Here is an 18050-nt window from a genome sequence, read left to right on the forward strand (position 1 = left end):
ATTGTGATTGTTTTTGTGGTAGGGGGTTGTTTGTGGTTTGAGAGATTATTTTTTTAATTTTCATAGTGAACGCAGCTACTTAATCCAAAAAACAAAATATCTATGATACATACCTATGTCTAGGGGGCAAGAAAATCCTGTTGTTTTCATCCAAACCACAGCATTTAAAAAGCAAGACAAAAGTTTAGGTGACAAATATATTCATATGTATCATAATTCCTATGTCAGCACTGCCTGAGTAAGGCTTCATAGGAAGTTTAGAAAGATAATCCAGAACTTCAAGACTAAAACTGTACTGGGAGAAATTAGATTTGATTATATATATATATATTTAAATCAACTACAATTATTCATTTATGTCCCTTCCCATTTGAAATAGCTGCACTGAGCGCCTGAGTGGTTCTGGAGTGAGTATGTATAAGACCTTAGAAAAGGTCACATGTGCTTGTTCCTGACTCAGGTCCTCAGTGGCCAAGCCTAAACAGAGGGCCTTCCATGGTGATTCTGAACAATATCGAGTTTTGAATTGTTTTAATCCAAGTCATATATTGTGAAATTTCCACCCAAGGTAGACCACTGTTTGTGGACATAAGAAACATTGATATTGAAGTGCAAATTAATGGGGCAGATACAAATAATAATAATTTTGCAAATTTGTCTCCTGACATATTTTATCAGATTCATAATTTGCATTCATCTCACCAATTTTCTTATTTAGCTTATTTCTTATATAGTTACTTCTTTTATTTCAAAAAAAAAGGAGAGTGCAAAAAGTACTGTATTCATTTTAGTCTTTCATTTATTGAAAAACTATTCTATTCTTGCCCAGAATGTGTTATTTATATTTGCAAGAACTGGAAAGTAGCCTGAGCATTTTTTATCTTTTCATTTACAAATAAACATCAAATTATTTTAAAAACTAATTTATTAAGTACAAAATGCAAGAATTACAAATACTAGCTCACTGAATCATTTTTTCATACCCAAACACATATTTCAACTCAGTCTAAATTTTAATACACAGCCAATCCTTAATTCAAACAAAGCAAGTAATCTTTAAATTAATTTGCCAAAAATATTAATATTCTGTGTGAATATTGAATATTGAATACTTCTTAAAAATATTTCTTTAAAATATTCTGCATAAATATTTTTTAAAAATATTTTAAAACATACTATTTGGTTATTCGTAAATAATTTTCTTAAGTATTAGAAGGTATCTTTTTATTACACAGAAACTAAAATCAAGAAATAATTTTTAAATCTCTAAAAAGGGGGCAAAATATATTTGTAAATACCTCTCCTTAAAGGAAGACAATTCACTTTTGGAAGGCAGAAGAAATGAAACCCTGTGGAAACCACTGCAGGGTAAGCTTCTCACACAGTAAGGAGGCAGGGCTAAATCCTAAACTCAGAGTTCAGATTCTATTTCCTTAAGGCCTTTGTGGTTTTACAGTCTAGTCAATTTACATAAAGAGGAAAAGAGAAAATAAAGGTAACCATTGCCCTGAACATTACTTGTGAAACTTAGAGCCACATTTTTTCACCTTGGGTAGGAAGAAAAAAAAAAGAAGATGAAGAAAGAGACAGAGGGAAATAGAAAGCAAGCAAGCAAAGGAGCTTATTTATCTCCAGAAAATTCATAATTTTCCCAATGGCGGGTAAGCTGGAACAGGAAAGCAACACCAGTTTTGTTTTGGATGATAAATATTATCTTGTGCAATTTCACATATAAGGTGTGTTCCTTCTCCTGCCAACTAAGTTAAGGCATGTGGGCGTCTGAACATTTGGCTTAGAGCTAAAAATGCCACGCCGAGATTTGTCTTTGCTCTATAGGACTCAAATTGGCAGAAGAAAATAAACATGGTATGTAAAACTTGGTGTTCCTGCTCCTCCTTTAAGACTTAAAACAAACAGACTAGAATCCTACAGCTGTGGATGACTCAGATCCACAAAGGAGACAACTTCAAAAGCAGCCTCTCTAGTCTCCTTTTCATCCTATCAGTAGCGAATTGATTAGACTGCTCTCCCATTATCCAAAGCATTCCACACTCTGTGGGCCTCACATAACCTTTGTGTGCTAGAGAAGCTGAGGCTCCCACACAAAGAAAAAGAGAGAAAGGTCACCCAGGACTGGCAGGTATGGATCTCATTGAAAGCAATCACAAAAATCACATTGAAAAAAATCCATGTAAATTAAACTAGATAATCTGTGCAGTATCACTAACTGATTCATTTTCTTCACTTCAGATCTTCAAATCTTGTCCTTTAATATCTGTTTCTTGACATTTTATATGTAATGTACATATATAATGTATTGGAGAGAAAAGCAATTATGAAGGCAGCTTTTGAAGTCTGTGAGTCATGTGAAGTTACAAAGTTCAGTGAGAAACAGCTTGAAAATGGAAATTCAGTCAAAGATGAGTGATTCAACCTGGCAAAGCTTTGTTAATCGGTGCTTTAAAGTAACACAATGATTAAGATATAATCATTGTTTTTAAATTTGTATTTCAAAATATCTTGCCACCTTCTTAGCATAATAAGGATATATGCATTTTAGCTGAATGGATGTTTTTCAAAATCTATTTGTGAAGAACGTCAGTGAAACTGTAAAGGTTCCCCTACCCCCTCGCAGGGTGTGCAACAGGGGGAGTGGCTCGCTTCTTCATTGCCCACTGCTCAAACCTCTAGAGGAGCATACACACAGGCAGGCTGTGGCGCTCTGACCCCATGGCAGTGTCTTGGGGTGAATGCTTACAGCTGAAGCCTCGGTGGGCGTGTGCTACAGGGTACTCTTTTAAAAGTTTGCCATCTATAGGCAGGCGGCTTGTGTCAACCAGCTCCATTAGACCTCCTTCCTTATCCCAAGGACAGCAGGATTTCTGTATCCTGGGATTTCTTGCTTTGGTGTACTGAAACAATCAGATCAGACGTGGGCTTGGAGAATGAGTGCAAGGTTTTATTGAACAGAAGTACCTCTCAGCAGATGTGGGAGCCAGAAGGGAGATGGCTTTCCCCCGACCAAGTGACTGGACTTTTCTCTGACCGCCCTAGTCAAACTACGTGTCCTTCCACTGGTCGATGGCCTGCAGGTACCCATCAGCATGCTCTTCTGCTGGCGTGCCCTCAGTGACCAGCCGCTCGTGTCTTCTTCCCTGATGTGTTCCTCTCCACATCTAGCTGCTTCTGTGTGTCTGGCCACTAGGGTCTCAGGTTTTTATCAGGATAGGGGCATGGTGGGCCAGGGTGGTCTTAGAAAATGCAACATTTGGGCAGGAAAGCAGGAGTGGCTGTCTTCACCTAGGTCCATGGAGGTGAAGCCCTAGCCAGGGACCTGCCTTTCTCTACCCAGCACTTCCCTTCCCCCTTCCACATAATTTAAAGGGACCATGATCTTCCCTTCCCAGCACTTTCCTACCATTGGCATAGTTATTATGTAAGACTTGCTATGTCAGCAATTAAGTTTATTGTATCATACACGAATCAGGCAACTTTTACCTTCTTTTAAGATGCAAAAATTCCATCATCATAACAAGCAATTCCGTGCAGTTGAGAACACACTCTGTTCTGTGGCTGTGAGTTTGAACTGTCATCTATAATCTAAAGAATGGATGAAGTTTATATTTCTTGGACTATAATAAACTCAACATATCATCATTCTCTGTAATACCCATTTCTGGCTCCATGGTGTGGATACATAGTAACTGGATTTCTGAAGTGTTCCAGGAAATGCAATTTAAAGGAAAGGAAAAAAAGGAGACATCTTTCATCTATAATCTAAAGAATGGATGACGTTTATATTTCTTGGACTATAATAAACTCAACATATCATCATTCTCTGTAATACCCATTTCTGGCTCCATGGTGTGGCTACATAGTAACTAGATTTCTGAAGTGTTCCAAGAAATGCAATTTAAAGGAAAGGAAAAAAAGGAGACATCTTTCCAGACAGCTTTAAGCTAGTTATTTTTCACATATCTTTTCTTTGTTAATCTAAATATTTCAAATACAAGATAAAAAGGAGGTCCAACCCATGTGCATATGAAGCCATAGATGTACCACCAGATGCAATTCAGGGGTCTAAACACCATAGCTGAACAGGGCTGCCTTTATACCTGACATAAAATGCAGATTATCTTCCGGTTCTACTGTCATTTTCTTTTTTTTTTTTTTTTTTTTTTTTTTTTTTTTAAACAAGCAAATTTTATTAAAGGAAAATTTTGCATGGTTTACTTTTCACCAGTCTGTTCTGGCATGCTTCTAATGATGTCAGAGTCACCTGGATCAATGATAGCCAGTGTGCACACTCTGTAGTATATTCCGCATGCTGTGCCCAGTTCAATATTATTTCCACTGTAGTGATGGACACCAGTTTTAGCCAACATTGCATAGTACTCTATTTCAGATTTCCTCAAAGCTGGGCAGTTGTTAGCAAGAATGACCAATTTCGCTTTGCCTTGTCTGATCATCTTCAGAGTCTGCTTGTACCCCAGGACGTACTTCCCACTTTTCATAACGAGTTGGAGCCTAGAGTTGATCGACTCCAGCGACTTTTTCGTCTTCTTTGCGGCCACCATCTTCCTGCCTCAGGTGCGGGACGGCCCCCAAGCAAGAGCAGCCGCTAAGATGGCCGGGGAGCAAGAAAGGTCTACTGTCATTTTCTTTCCTTCTATTCATGAGTTTTCTATTACCTGCTGGACTATTGTGTTACTAGTAGTAACACACAGTTCTTTGTACAGAAGGACTATCCACAAAATAAGCAGTCCTTTATCTAGCCATTGCAAAGCCTGTTTTTAGAACTAAATACATTCTTCTCAAAATGTGAGAGTTTTATCAGGTTGGTAAAGGAAGAAGTAAAATATAGAGAAAAAGAAGAATATTCACTTTTGAGCCTTTGCATTCCTTAAATAACAACAGTTCTTGTTTCTCTTAATTCCATCAAAGCATGTTTTTTCATTTATCATTTTAAATTCTGAATATTGCAAGCAACAAATGAAGAAAACTGGGGAGCATAAGATATGGAATCTGTCAGTTTATTCCTAGATTTCACGTGGAAAAATATGAAATGACCCATTATGCCCCTGTATAAGGATTTTTGATTATTCAAAAAACCATAAAATCATGATTAAAATTACTTTATAATATCAGATCTCTGGTATAGCATAAACAAATTTAATCTTTATTTATTGATAATAGTAGTAAAGCATAATGGGCCTTTTATATGGTAAGCCAAAAATATTTTTTTGTTAATATTTTCTTCTTTTGGATAACTTGGACTATTCAGTTGACAGTTGACATTAGTCAGCTATTCTTGCAGTAATATAAGCCATTCTGTCCACTGGATTCATTCTCCTCTAAAGTGGTGTTTCACTCCAAATTGTGGGTGGTTCTGATCACCAGCGTTACCTAACTGAAAAGGTGACTTTTTCAGATAGCTAACTTTAAAAACAGATGTCTACACAAAAGTAGAGCAAATAAATAAACCATATAATAAGAATAGCTAATAACTACCTTCTAAAGTTGAAACAGTATTGTGCAGGAAAACATAAAAATTAGAATGCAAATAATTGTCTTTTGCTAAAATTTAACAAAATAGATAAGAGTCTAAAATTTAACAAAATAGACATAAAAAAGCATACATGTGTTTACACAAACCTTGTATATAGCAACGTGAAATTTACTTAAATCTCCTTCTAACTGTATTCATTTTGCTAACTCGGTTAGCATCAGTTTTTAAAAAGCAGATCTCAACGAATACTATCTCATCCGAATACCTGCATTTTTCAATTTTATATTGAAAGGGTAATATTGAGTTATCACTTCTACTCATCGTATTATCCTAAAACAGGGCTTTTTTAATGTGATCTAGGCACCTCTGGAGGTCCTTGAAATCCTTTTTGGGGTCTATTAGATCAAAACTGTTTCATACTAAGATTATATTTTCCATTTATACTCATTTGCTCATGAGTGTACAGTAAAATATTCCAGAGGCTACATGACATGATATTGCAATAGATTAAGTGCTGAAGCAGATATGAGAATCCAGCTGTCTTTTCTAAACCAGACAATAATAAGCTTTGCAAAAAAGTAGAACAAGGCCAATTTTCTTATTATTTTTTGTGGTAGAAACATAGTTATTTTTCACAAAACCTACTATTTATGTTAATATATAATAGATTTGTTTTTGCTGTTTGAAAACGATGAATAAATAAATATTTTTTAATGCCTCAATTTTAATTTCTAACATGGTAAACATTGACAGATATTAAGTACATAAGAAAAAGTTCTTTGGATTCCTCAATAATTTTTATAAGTATTTGAAAATCTCTGCCTTAGAACATACTTGAGCTTTATGATATACTTCTTTTATAAAACTTAAAAATAAAAATAAATTCTGAATTGAGGTACCAGTCCTATCATTTTCTTTGTATCTGCATTTTTCACCTATAGTAATGTGGCCATAGAACAAGAGCTCAGTGAATACCTTTAATTGATTGACAGGCAATGTTTCATTTGGAGAAAAAAGAAAAGACAACATAAATTTATAGACCCTTGGCAAACTACAGATACCCCCTTTGCTGGCTATTTCATTAAGTTGTATCAGTTTTCCTCTAATTCAGATTTTCCTGATAATGTAGCAAACTATTTAGAAAAATAATACTCTAAGCAGTGCTGAAGATAATGAATCTGTTAGGTTTAAAAGTAATGACAGATAATGTCTGGGTGTGGACTTGCATCTTCATTTATTTAATGAGTTCTCTGTTCTCTCCCCAGGCATGGTACAGTGTAGCTAGTATAAAGTTGCCCTGGTAATATTTAATATCATTCCACCCGGTATATTAAAATCAGAGCTATTCCCACAAGAGGCATCAGAAAAATCAAAGGTCATTTTACAGATCTCCTACATAATTCTGAGTCATTCTTCTCCTATCCTGGATCTGACACATTCTCATTTGAATTAAAACCTAGGACACATAAATTGAGATTGTTCAATAGATCTAACTTTTTCTCAAACTCTCTTGGGATCAGAAAGACTAAACACTGAATTTGTTCTCCCAAACTTCGGTGTAGAATTCATTGTTTCTATTTCTGATTGATGGTTGCTAACACTTTGAATACCAAGAAAGTCTCAAATGTGGTCCTGATTTCATAAAACAAGTCTAGATAAGGAATCTTTTCCTTACATGCTAAAGCATAACTAAAAGCAAAGAGTATTTCTTTTATTTCGACTGGTGAATAATTGTACCCTTCTGTCCATTGCTGTTCTAGATAGAACGAAATTTCTAACTAGCTGGGCACCACCAAGTTTATCAGGTGAATCGATTCACTAAGTGATCCATGTGCATGATGGCACTCCCTCCATCCCACAACCCCAGCTGGAATCATGAAGCTGATCTTTTCAACAAGTAGAGGGTGGTGTGACAGGAATTGATCAGACTGTTAAGCCAGGAAGGCCTGTATTTCAGATTCAGCCTTGCCACTTACTAGCGTTGTGATATTGACAAGTTAATTTTAACCACCCTGAACCTCAGTTTCCTTTTTGTAAAATTGAGAAAAGCAATGGATATATTGAAGAAAAGTTATGAGGCTATATGTAAAAAAAAATCCTAGCACATTAACTGTCACATAGTAGGCAAGTGACTATAATACAGATTGTAGAGCTAATCAGGTAGACATTTTGTTATTTTATATAAGGGTATCTACTGATACATGGAGTTTAAAGAAAGCTGGAGGATAAAAACTAAATTTGCTTAAGAAATCTAAGAACTTGACATAATAAATGACATAAAAAATCCCAATTCCCCTTTCAAGAGACAAAGTTTTGAATTTATCTAGACAGACTAGAATGACAGAATCACACATGTTAAATAACATTAATGGTTAGACTTTCCAGATTTGTGGAATGATAATAGTAAAAATAACTTCTGAACCCAATGTCAGTAGCAGTCATGGAATCATCCAGAATTTGAAGAAAATGTCTCAGTTCATCTCAAGCTACTAAGCAAAAGCAAATACAAAACCAATTAACCACTACCTTGAGAGGTTTGTTGGCTGGAAGACGGGTGTCGTGTGAGCAGAGGTAACACTGGACTTCATGCTAATTTTGATAGATGAGTTCTTGAGTGTCATAATTTATCACTCTATTGGGCACCCCAACTAAAAAGGAATATTTAAGAAAAATTAGACAAGTACACATGGGATATTACAATTTTTGTTCTATGGTACAACCCATTTTTTTTCAAAGACAATTTTAGTAATATTAGATTACAGCCAGCACTATCTGCTCATTTTCTTGTGTGTTATTTGCGATTGCCATGTAAGGATGCAGCACGAAAATGGAAATTGACTTGCCCAATCTTACTGGTGCTGGGAAAGCAACTTAATGGTACTGTGATCAGAAAGTGGTTGTAGACACCCTAATCACTAAAGCACTACTTATGTGATTTTCTGTGATGTTTTCACAGTCATTCAAATGAAATTTCATCGAAAGTTATTGAGAATATGAAAATTATTCTGCAACAAGAAATATTTAAAAATCATATTTCTTAAGTGGCGTATCAAGATCAATGTATTAGATAGCTCTTTTAGACTAGATTTTTGTCTAGAGCAACTTACATAGATTAACCCTCAAAACTAGAAATTATTCATCCTCTTACTGATGACCTTTACTGTATTAAGCCAGTCTCACATTGCTGTAAAGAAGTACCTGAGTCTGGATAATTTATAAAGAAAATAAGTTTAATTAGCTCATGGGTCTGCAGGCTGTACAGGAAGCATAGTGGCATCTGCTTCTGGGGAGGCCTCAGGAAGCTTCCAGTCATGGCAGAAGGCAAAGGGGGAGCAGGCACATCACATGATGAAAGAGGAGCAAGAGAGAGCCAGAGGGAAGGTGCTATACGTTTTTTTTTTTTTTTTTTTGGAGACAGAGTCTTGCTCTGTCACCCAGGCTGGAGCAGTGGCGCAATCTCGCCTCACTGCAAGCTCCACTTCCTATGTTCACGCCATTCTCCTGCCTCAGCCTCCCAAGTAGCTGGGACTACAGGTGGGCACCACCATGCTGGCTAATTTTTGTATTTTTTGTAGAGCCTGGGTTTCACCATATTGCCCTGACTGGTCTCAAACTTCTGGTCTCAAGTGATCCACCCACCTCTGCCTACCAAAATGCTGGGATTACAGGTGTGAGCCACTGCGCCTAGCTGCTACACACTTTAAAGTGACCAGATCTTACAGTTATGAGGACAGTACCACAAGGGATGGTGCTAAACCATTCACGAGAAATCCACCCCCATGATCCAATCCCCTCCCACCAGGCCCCACCTCCAACATTAAGGATTACATTTCAATATGATATTTGGGTGGGGACACTCATCCAAACTACATCAACCACTATCAAAAGCTGAAAGAGTTCTCACGATGTGCTATTATCACACAGTGTTCAAACACTATTAGCACATTATGTTAGCTCAGATTTTCTACCTCCATGTGGTCTTTCCAAAATACTGAAACTCCTACACCCTTATGACAATAAATTCTTACCCATTGAGCTTTTATATTCAGCCTTTCCCCAAGATAACTCCATTCAAATCTATTTTCACATGTTCCTCTGGATCCTTTCTGTGCTTCAAGTTTTTTGGAGTAAAAGTTATTTCTTACTGGCAAAGGTCATTCTATACCTCTCTGCTCAGGCTGTTTTAAGACTTGATTTTTTTTTTTGGAAATGGAGTTTTGCTCTGTCGCCCAGGCTAGACTGCAGTGGCATGATCTCGGCTCACTGCAAGCTCCGCCTCCCGGGTTCATGCCATTCTCCTGCCTCAGCCTCCCTAGTAGCTGGGACTACAGATGCCGGCCACCACGCCTGGCTATTTTTTGTATTTTTAGTAAAGATGGGGTTTCACCATGTTAACTAGGATGGTCTCAATCTCCTGATTTCGTGATCTGTCCGCCTCAGCCTCCTGAAGTGCTGGGATTACAGGCCTGAGCCACCGCACCCGGCCAAGACTTGATTTCTGTTACATATCTGGGAACAATGAATGGTGGTGACAATAAGCCTTGCGGAAAACAGACATTGTCTTTAAAGTCATCTGCTTCAGAAAAGTCATTCCAGAATTCTTCTCTGGCAATGGGGAGGTTTTGTTTTCTGGGTTGTTTTGTGTTGTTGTTGTTGTTGTTGTTTCTGCAGCCAGGAGGTTCTAGGAAATTTGGGAAGGGTCCAAGATTTTTAAGCTCATCCACTGCAATGTCACTATCCCAAGTCTCAGAATTCCACCCCTTCTCCGTTAGGATTCTGTCTTTGGTGGAAGATCTGTTTAGGGTGAGAATTTATTTCTTTTAAGTATATAACCAAATCCTAGGCCTGGTGTTCAGCAAGCATGCCCTGTGGCTGGAGGAAATAAAAATCTCCTTTACAGCTGCCATACAGGTCCTCTGGCTATAGAACATGAATTTTAAGTTTGTAATTAGCTGCCTAAACCTATCATTTTCCTTTTAAAATCTCCTGTCCATTGAAAGAAGTTACTCCACTTTATTATCCTTGAGATTATCGCTGTTCCTATAATGATCAAATGCTGCAGGTACTTGATTTCTACATTCTTTCCCTCCAACTTCACTTATTCCTGATTAACTATAGTGATAGCTTGAGGTAATTTTGATACCCGAAGTTAGTATCGCACCAATATCTCTGGTACAAAGGTCCTTATTTATTTTACAGAAATGAGCAGTCCATCTCCAATTCTCTTCCTAAGGGTCTGCTTCCTGAACTATCCTGGTTTCCTAGAAAAGAGGGCCTGAGGCAAGGATTAACAGACAGTCATTTATTTAAAGATGAAATCCCAAGAAAGCAAAGCAGAGAAGGACAGGAAGTGAAAAAATGTAACATGTGAATGCACTGGCTTCCGCTTCATAAGACCTCATCGAATATACCTGCCTAGTCACATGAGCAATCTGTAGAAAGGATGAATGGTGGAATTGTGCCTAGGAAAGTTCCATCCACTGGAGAAAGTGAAAGGTAATTTATCTACCTACTTTCTTCTGTCTTTCATTGGTAAAAGTTTTCTTCGGCTAGATTTAACTTCACAGTTTTAGGTTGAATCATCTGGGCTTTTTGGCAGGTAATTGAAAGGCAAATCCATGGTTTGCTGTGTGATATTTTATTAGAATCCAGATGTAATGAGAGATATCACAGACTCAAGATGCCATTGATCTCAGATGGGCAAAACTACTTCGGCTAGTAAGGAGCTAATTATCCATGATGATTGCTGGAGGAGTATTTCACCTGAGGCTCCAGGAGACAGTTAGGCCAAGACTATTTACATATTAAGACTACTTACATATTACATAAAAATTACATAATATGTACACATTATACTGAAATTTATGAGTGATAAATTCAACAAGCAGCAAAAGCCAATATTGAGAAAGTCTTCTATAACTAGTATTTAGACCTTTCATAATCTTAAGGCAAATAATGTTTGATGATGATCATGAAGTGCTCCAGAAAGGATCTGGGAAAGTTCAGAAGCAGAGGGCTGTATTGTTAAGCCTCCTGACCACATTGCAGATTGATGGAAAGAGATGTTTGCTCATAATTCAAGGCTAAAGACCATATAATAGACCAGTGAAGAAGACAGCAAAGTATTTGGAAATACAGATAAAGCCTCTTAGTTTGAACAGAATCATTCAAGCTCTGACTGTGAAACCACAGACTTTGCCCAACATATTCAATTTACTGAAAGATGGGCAGGAGAAGGACTAACTTTCTTAGAGCATCAAGAGAAGATAAAAAAAAAGCAGGAAGGTAATAAAAGCTACTAGCAAAGCTGTGCTCACATACCATGGCAGTGCTTCTCAAATTTTAAGTGTGTATGAGTAATCTAATGATCTTACTAAAATATAGATTCTGATTCAGTGGGTTTTCAGTGGGGTCTGAGATTCTGTGTTTCTAAAAATCGCCTGAGTGGTGCCAATGCTGCTGGTTTGCAGATCACAATTTGTGATACTACAAAATATCATATAGTATTAACAACTAGTACAGATAATACCCAATGCTACAGGGGAAATCCTAGGAGAGCCTTAATTTTTTCCAAAAAACAAAGATTAAGTCCTGTTTTATAGTCTAATAAGGGGCAGGTTACAGAGACAGCATCACAAAATGGGCAAAACCAATCTTACCAGGATGCAAATGAGGGGTACAGGCAGTTAGTTATCAGCAAAAGAAAAAACTACCTGTGATACTATGAAGGCAAGGTAAAAAGAATCTAGGCAAAGTTGGAAAATAGCGAAAGGACTTGATGAATGGGCTGCTCTTGGCACCAATGTGGTACACTCATGCCAAATGGGACTATAAGCCCTATTGCCAATGGTCTGATGAAGTGGAAGGCAGAGGTAGCAGAGACCACAGAAGGAATTTGGGTCTCAATATTTCTGAATAATTGGTCAAAAAAGTGGCTGTGGTTTTAAAATCACTTAAATAGATAATTATAATCCATATCCCATCATGGCAAGTAGAGATTAAGATTTGAGTGAAACTGACATTGTTTAATTGTTTTGCTATTAGAATTCTGCTAATCAAATTCCTGGGCAGCCAAGTGATGTTCAGAGAAGAAAAAAAAAACACTGATTAAAGTTATAAGTCCATATGTAAGAAAATATGTTTGTGGAGAGGGCGGGGGCTTATGCTGATCAAGACTTTTACTCTGTAGAAACACTTGCCTAGTGTTAAGGAGGTCAGGCTTGCACAGAAGCCTATAAGAAAATAGGAGCAGAAAAGATAAAATTATTTTATTCTCCATTTGCTATTTAGGGACAAACTCAACTAGATCCTTTAAATTAAATTTAGAAAAATGTGTTCCCAGGGAATTTGTAATACTTTAAGAGTAAAAGAAAGAAAGAAAAGTGAAGGAAAGCTACAAATTGAGATAAGGAACATTTTTTCCTTTACATTAACAAGGTGTAGTCTCAAAGTGGATCTTTAAGACCCACAACACCCAAGACATTTGGAATAGGTCTATAATATCGTGAGGTTTAAGATGTGCTTTGTAAAATCATACTAAAACCTCTTGATAAAAATCATCATGCTAAGCACATTAGTTAACATGTTTCTCCCATTGTACAGATAGGCTGAACATTCCTAAGGATAGGATGAAATTATTTCAAATAATCCTGTGAATAAAATTGATTAAAATGTCCTCAATAATCACCTCAGCAGATTGAAAAACTTCAATATAAAAACACCAATATTTGTGCACCAGACATGTCTCTTGAACTTCCAACTATACTTAATAAAAGATCTTGCCCTTGATGTTCTCTGGGAATCCCAAACTCAAGATATGCAATAATTATACTCATCATCTTATCCCCTATCACAAAAACTTCATTTTTAATTTCTTGTCTTACTGCATTTTGGTTAGTGTTGACATCATATACATCCAGCGCTCCAAAATCAGATATCAATAATTCACAAATAGAGAATTTAAAAAATAGAAAAAAAAATAAAACACAGTTGATTTTTTAAGGTAAAATTGACAAATACGTAGCTAGACTAACCAAAAAAAAAAAAAAAAAATCCATGAGAAAACTCAAACAAATAAAACCAGAAATGAAAGAGTGGACATCGTAACTTATGCTACAAAAATAAGCAGGATGATAAAATCTAGTATGAACAATGAAATGTCTCTAAATCGGATATCATGGAATGGATGAATTCCTAGAAATAAACAAACTATCTGGCCCAGATACTATGCTTTTCCCACAGTCTTCACAACATGCAGACTGAATCATGAAGAAATAGAAAATCTGAATAAACCAATAACAAATAATAAGATTGAATTAGTAATCAAAACCTTCAAACAGAAAAGCCCAGTACTAGATGGCTGCACTGGTGAATTCTACCAAACACTTAAAGAAGAATTAACCCCAATGTTTCTTAAACTCTTTCTAAAAACTGAAGAGGAGAGAACAATTCCAAGCTCATTTTATGAGGCCAACATTATTCTGATACCAAAACCAGATGAAGACACTATAAGAAAAGGAAACTACAATTCATGATGAACATAGATGCAAAAATCTGCAGTAAAATGCAAGCAAATAAAATTCAACAGCACATTATAAAGATCATATACCACGGTCACATGGGATTTATCCCTGGGATGCAAGGATGGCTCAACATAAGCAATGCAATTAATGTGATGTACTACATTAACAGAATGAAGGATAAAAATCACATCATTGGCCGGGCATGGTGGCTCACACCTGTAATCCCAGCACTTTGGGAGGCCAAGGCAGGTGGAGTACCTGAGGTCAGGAATTTGAGACCAGCCTGGCCAACATGGTGAAACCCTGTCTCTACTAAAAATACAAAAAATTAGCCAAGTGTGGTGGCAGGCACCTGTAACCCAGGTACACAGGAAGCTGAGGCAGGAGAATCACTTGAACCCAGGAGGTGGACGTTGCAGTGAGCTAAGATTACTCCACTGCACTCCAGCCTGGGCAACAAGAGCAAAACTCCATCTAAAAAATAAAAAAATAAAAAAAATTATTATCTCAATTGATGCAGAAAAGCATTTGATAAAATTTGACATCCTTTCATCATGAAAACTCTCAACAAGCTAGGTATAGAAAAAATTTACCTCAACATAATCAAGGTTACATATACAAAGGCCACAGCTACTCAGTGGTGAAAAATTGAAAGCTTTTTCTCTAAGATCACAAGCAATAAAAGGATGCCCACTCTTGCCACATCCAGTTAACATAGTACTTGAAAGTCCTAACCAGGATAATTAGGCAATAATAACAATAATAATAATAATAATAATAATAATAAAAGAAAGAAAGAAAGAGAGAGAAAGAAAGAAAGAAAGAGAGGGAGGGAGGGAGGGAGGAAGGGAGAGAGAGAAAGGAAGGGATAAAATTGTCTTTGTTTGCAGATGTCATGATTTTATATGTAGAAAACCCTAAAGATCACACCAAAAAAAAAAAACTGTTAGTACTAGAAAATGTTCAGTAAAGTTGCAGAGTTGCAGGATGCAAACCAACATATAAAAACCAGTTGTATCTCTAGACACTAACAATGAAGTATCTGGAAAGGAAATTAGGAAAACAATCCCATTTACAATAGCATCTAAAGAATAAAATATGTAGGAATAAACTTTAACCAAGGTGGTAATAAGACATACATACTGAAAACTATAAAACATTGATAAAAGAAATTAACGTAAGACACAAATAAATGAGAAGGTATCCTATATCCACAGATGGGAAGAATTTATATTATTAAAATATCCATACTACCCAAAGCAGTCTCCAGATTTGATGAAATCCCTATCAAAAATCTCAATAGTAGTTTTCACAGAAAGAGAAAAAACAATCTTAAAATTAATATGGAACCACAAAAACTCCCAAATAACCAAAGTAAATTTGAGCAAGAACAAAGCTGAAGGTGTCACACTTCCACATTTTGAAATATTGTAAGTCTCCAGTAATCAAAACTATATGGTACTGACATAAAAACAGACACATAGACCAATTGAACAGAATGGCCCAGAAACAAACCCAATCATACATAGTCAACTAATCTATGATGGTGTTAAGAATACACAATGAAGAAAGGAGGGCCTCCTCAATTAAAAATGTTGGAAAACTAGATACTCACATGCAAAAGAATGAAATTGAAGGTTTCTGTTACACCATACACAAAATCAACTCAAAATGGATTAAAGATTTAAATGTCATTGAATCTATAAATAACCTTGGGCATTATGGCCATTTTCACGATATTGATTCTTCCTATCCATGAGCATGGTATGTTCTTCCATTTGTTTGTGTCCTCTTTTATTTCACTGAGCAGTGGTTTGTAGTTCTCCTTGAAGAGGTCCTTTATATCCCTTGTAAGTTGGATTCCTAGGTATTTTATTCTCTTTGAAGCAATTGTGAATGGAAGTTCATTCATGATTTGTGTCTCTGTTTGTCTGTTACTGGTGTATAAGAATGCTTGTGATTTTTGCACATTGATTTTGTATCCTGAGACTTTGCTGAAGTTGCTTATCAGCTTAAGGAGATTTTGGGCTGAGACAATGGGGTTTTCTAAATATACAATCATGTCATCTGCAAACAGGGACAATTTGACTTCTTCTTTTCCTAACTGGAAAAAAAAAAAAAAAAAAGATTTAAATGTAAGATGTGCAACTGTAAAACTCCTAGAATAAAACCTAGGGGGAAAAAGCTCCTGACATTGAAGTTGGCAATAATTTCTTAGATATGACACCAAAAGCTCAAGCTTTATATAAAAGCAAAAATTAACAAGTGAGACAGCATCAAACTAAAATGCTTCTGCACAGCAAAGAAAACAATCAAAAGAGTGAAAAGATAACCTATGGAATGGAGAAAATATTTGCAAACCATATCCGATGAATGGTTAATATAAGAAATTCTTACAACTCAATAGCAAATATAAAATAAAAGCAAATAACCCGATTAAAAAGTGGGTAAATGACACAAATAGACATTTTTCTAAATAGGTTCTCGACATCACTAATTATCAGGGAAATGCAAATCAAAGCCACAATAAGTTATTATCTCATTAGGATATTGGGATTGCTATTATTTAGAAAAGCAAAACACAAGTGTTGCTGAGGATGTGAAGAAATTGAGACCCATCTACACTATTGGTAGAGATAGTTCAGCAACTCTGAAAAATAGTATGGTAGTTTCTCAAATAATTAAAAGTAGAACTATTGTATAATCCAGTAATCACAGTTCCATGCGTATATCCAAAAAAAATTGAAATCAGTATCTCAAAGAGGTAGCTACACTCCCATGTTCATTGCATTGTTCACAATAACCAAGATAAGGTAACAACTTAAATGTTGATGAATGCATGAATAGATAAAGAAAATGTGGTATATGCTTGCAATGGAATATTAGCCTTTAAAAAGAGATTCTGGGGTGGCTGACAAGATGGCTGAATAGGAACAGCCCCATTCTGCAGCTCCAGCGAGACCAATGCAGAAAGTGGGTGATTTCTGCATTTCCAACTGAGGTACCCAGATCATCTCACTGGGACTGGTTAGACAGTGAGTGCAGCCCATGGAGGATGAGCAGAAGCAGGGTGGGGTGTTGCCTCACCCAGGAAGTGCAAGGGGTTGGGGAACTCCCTCCCCTAGCAGAGGGAAGCCGTGAGGGACTGTGCCATGAGGGATGGTGCTATCTGGCCCAGATACTATGCTTTTCCCACAGTCTTCACAACATGCAGACCAGGAGATTCCCTCAGAAGCCTACACCACCATGGCCCTGGGTTTCAAACACAAAACTGGGCAACTATTTGGGCAGACACAGAGCTAGCTGCAGGAGTTTTTTTTTTTCATACCCCAGTGGCACCTGGAACACCAGCGAGATGGAACCATTCACTCCCCTGGAAAGGGGGCTGAAGCCAGAGAGCCAAGCGCTCTTGCTCAGCAGGTCCCAATCCATGGAGCCCAGCAAGCTAATATCCACTGGCTGGAAATTCTCGCTGCCAGCACAGCAGTCTGAAGTCAACTTGGGAGGCTCAAGCTTGGTGGGGGGAGGGGCATCTGCCATTACTGAGGCTTGAGTAGGCGGTTTTCCCCTTACCATGTAAACAAGTCACCAGGAAGATCGAACTGAGCTGAACCCACTACAGTGCAGCAAAGCCACTGTAGCCAGACTGCCTCTCTAGATTCCTCCTCTGTGGGCAAGGCATCTCTGAAAGAAAGGCAGCAGCCCCAGTAAGGGGCTTATTGATAAAACTGCCATCTTCCTGGGACAGAGCACCTGGGGGAAAGGGTGGCTGTGGGTGCAGCTTCAGATTTAAACGTTCTGGCCTGCCGACTCTGAAGAGAGCAATGGATCTCCTAGCACAGCGCTCAAGCTCTCCTAAGGGACAGACTGTCTCCTCAAGTGGGTCCTGATCCCCATGCCTGCTGACTGGGAGACGCCTCCCAGCAGGGGTCAACAGACACCTCATACAGGATACTTCTGGCTGGCATCTGACAGGGGCCCCTCTGGGGCGAAGCTTCCAAAGCAAGGAGCAAGCAACA

At 37.3% G+C, this 18050-nt stretch overlaps 1 protein-coding gene across 1 annotated transcript; it reads right to left on the reverse strand.

Moving 5' to 3' along the window:
- Nucleotides 1–4154: 4154 nt before the first annotated feature.
- On the reverse strand, nt 4155–4647 carry LOC111551647 (60S ribosomal protein L30-like). The gene has a single exon (XM_023225686.1). It carries the CDS (start codon nt 4575–4577, stop codon nt 4230–4232), a length of 348 nt encoding a protein of 115 aa, XP_023081454.1. The 5' UTR covers nt 4578–4647; the 3' UTR covers nt 4155–4229.
- Nucleotides 4648–18050: the final 13403 nt, after the last annotated feature.

The sequence above is a fragment of the Piliocolobus tephrosceles genome, chromosome 8 (genome assembly GCF_002776525.5).
Source record: "Piliocolobus tephrosceles isolate RC106 chromosome 8, ASM277652v3, whole genome shotgun sequence".
Classification (NCBI taxonomy): domain Eukaryota; kingdom Metazoa; phylum Chordata; class Mammalia; order Primates; family Cercopithecidae; genus Piliocolobus; species Piliocolobus tephrosceles.

What these genes read in the sequence shown, in the direction of transcription:
- LOC111551647 (XM_023225686.1), bottom strand. Translation starts at nt 4,577, where the DNA reads ATGGTGGCCGCAAAGAAGACGAAAAAGTCGCTGGAGTCGATCAACTCT.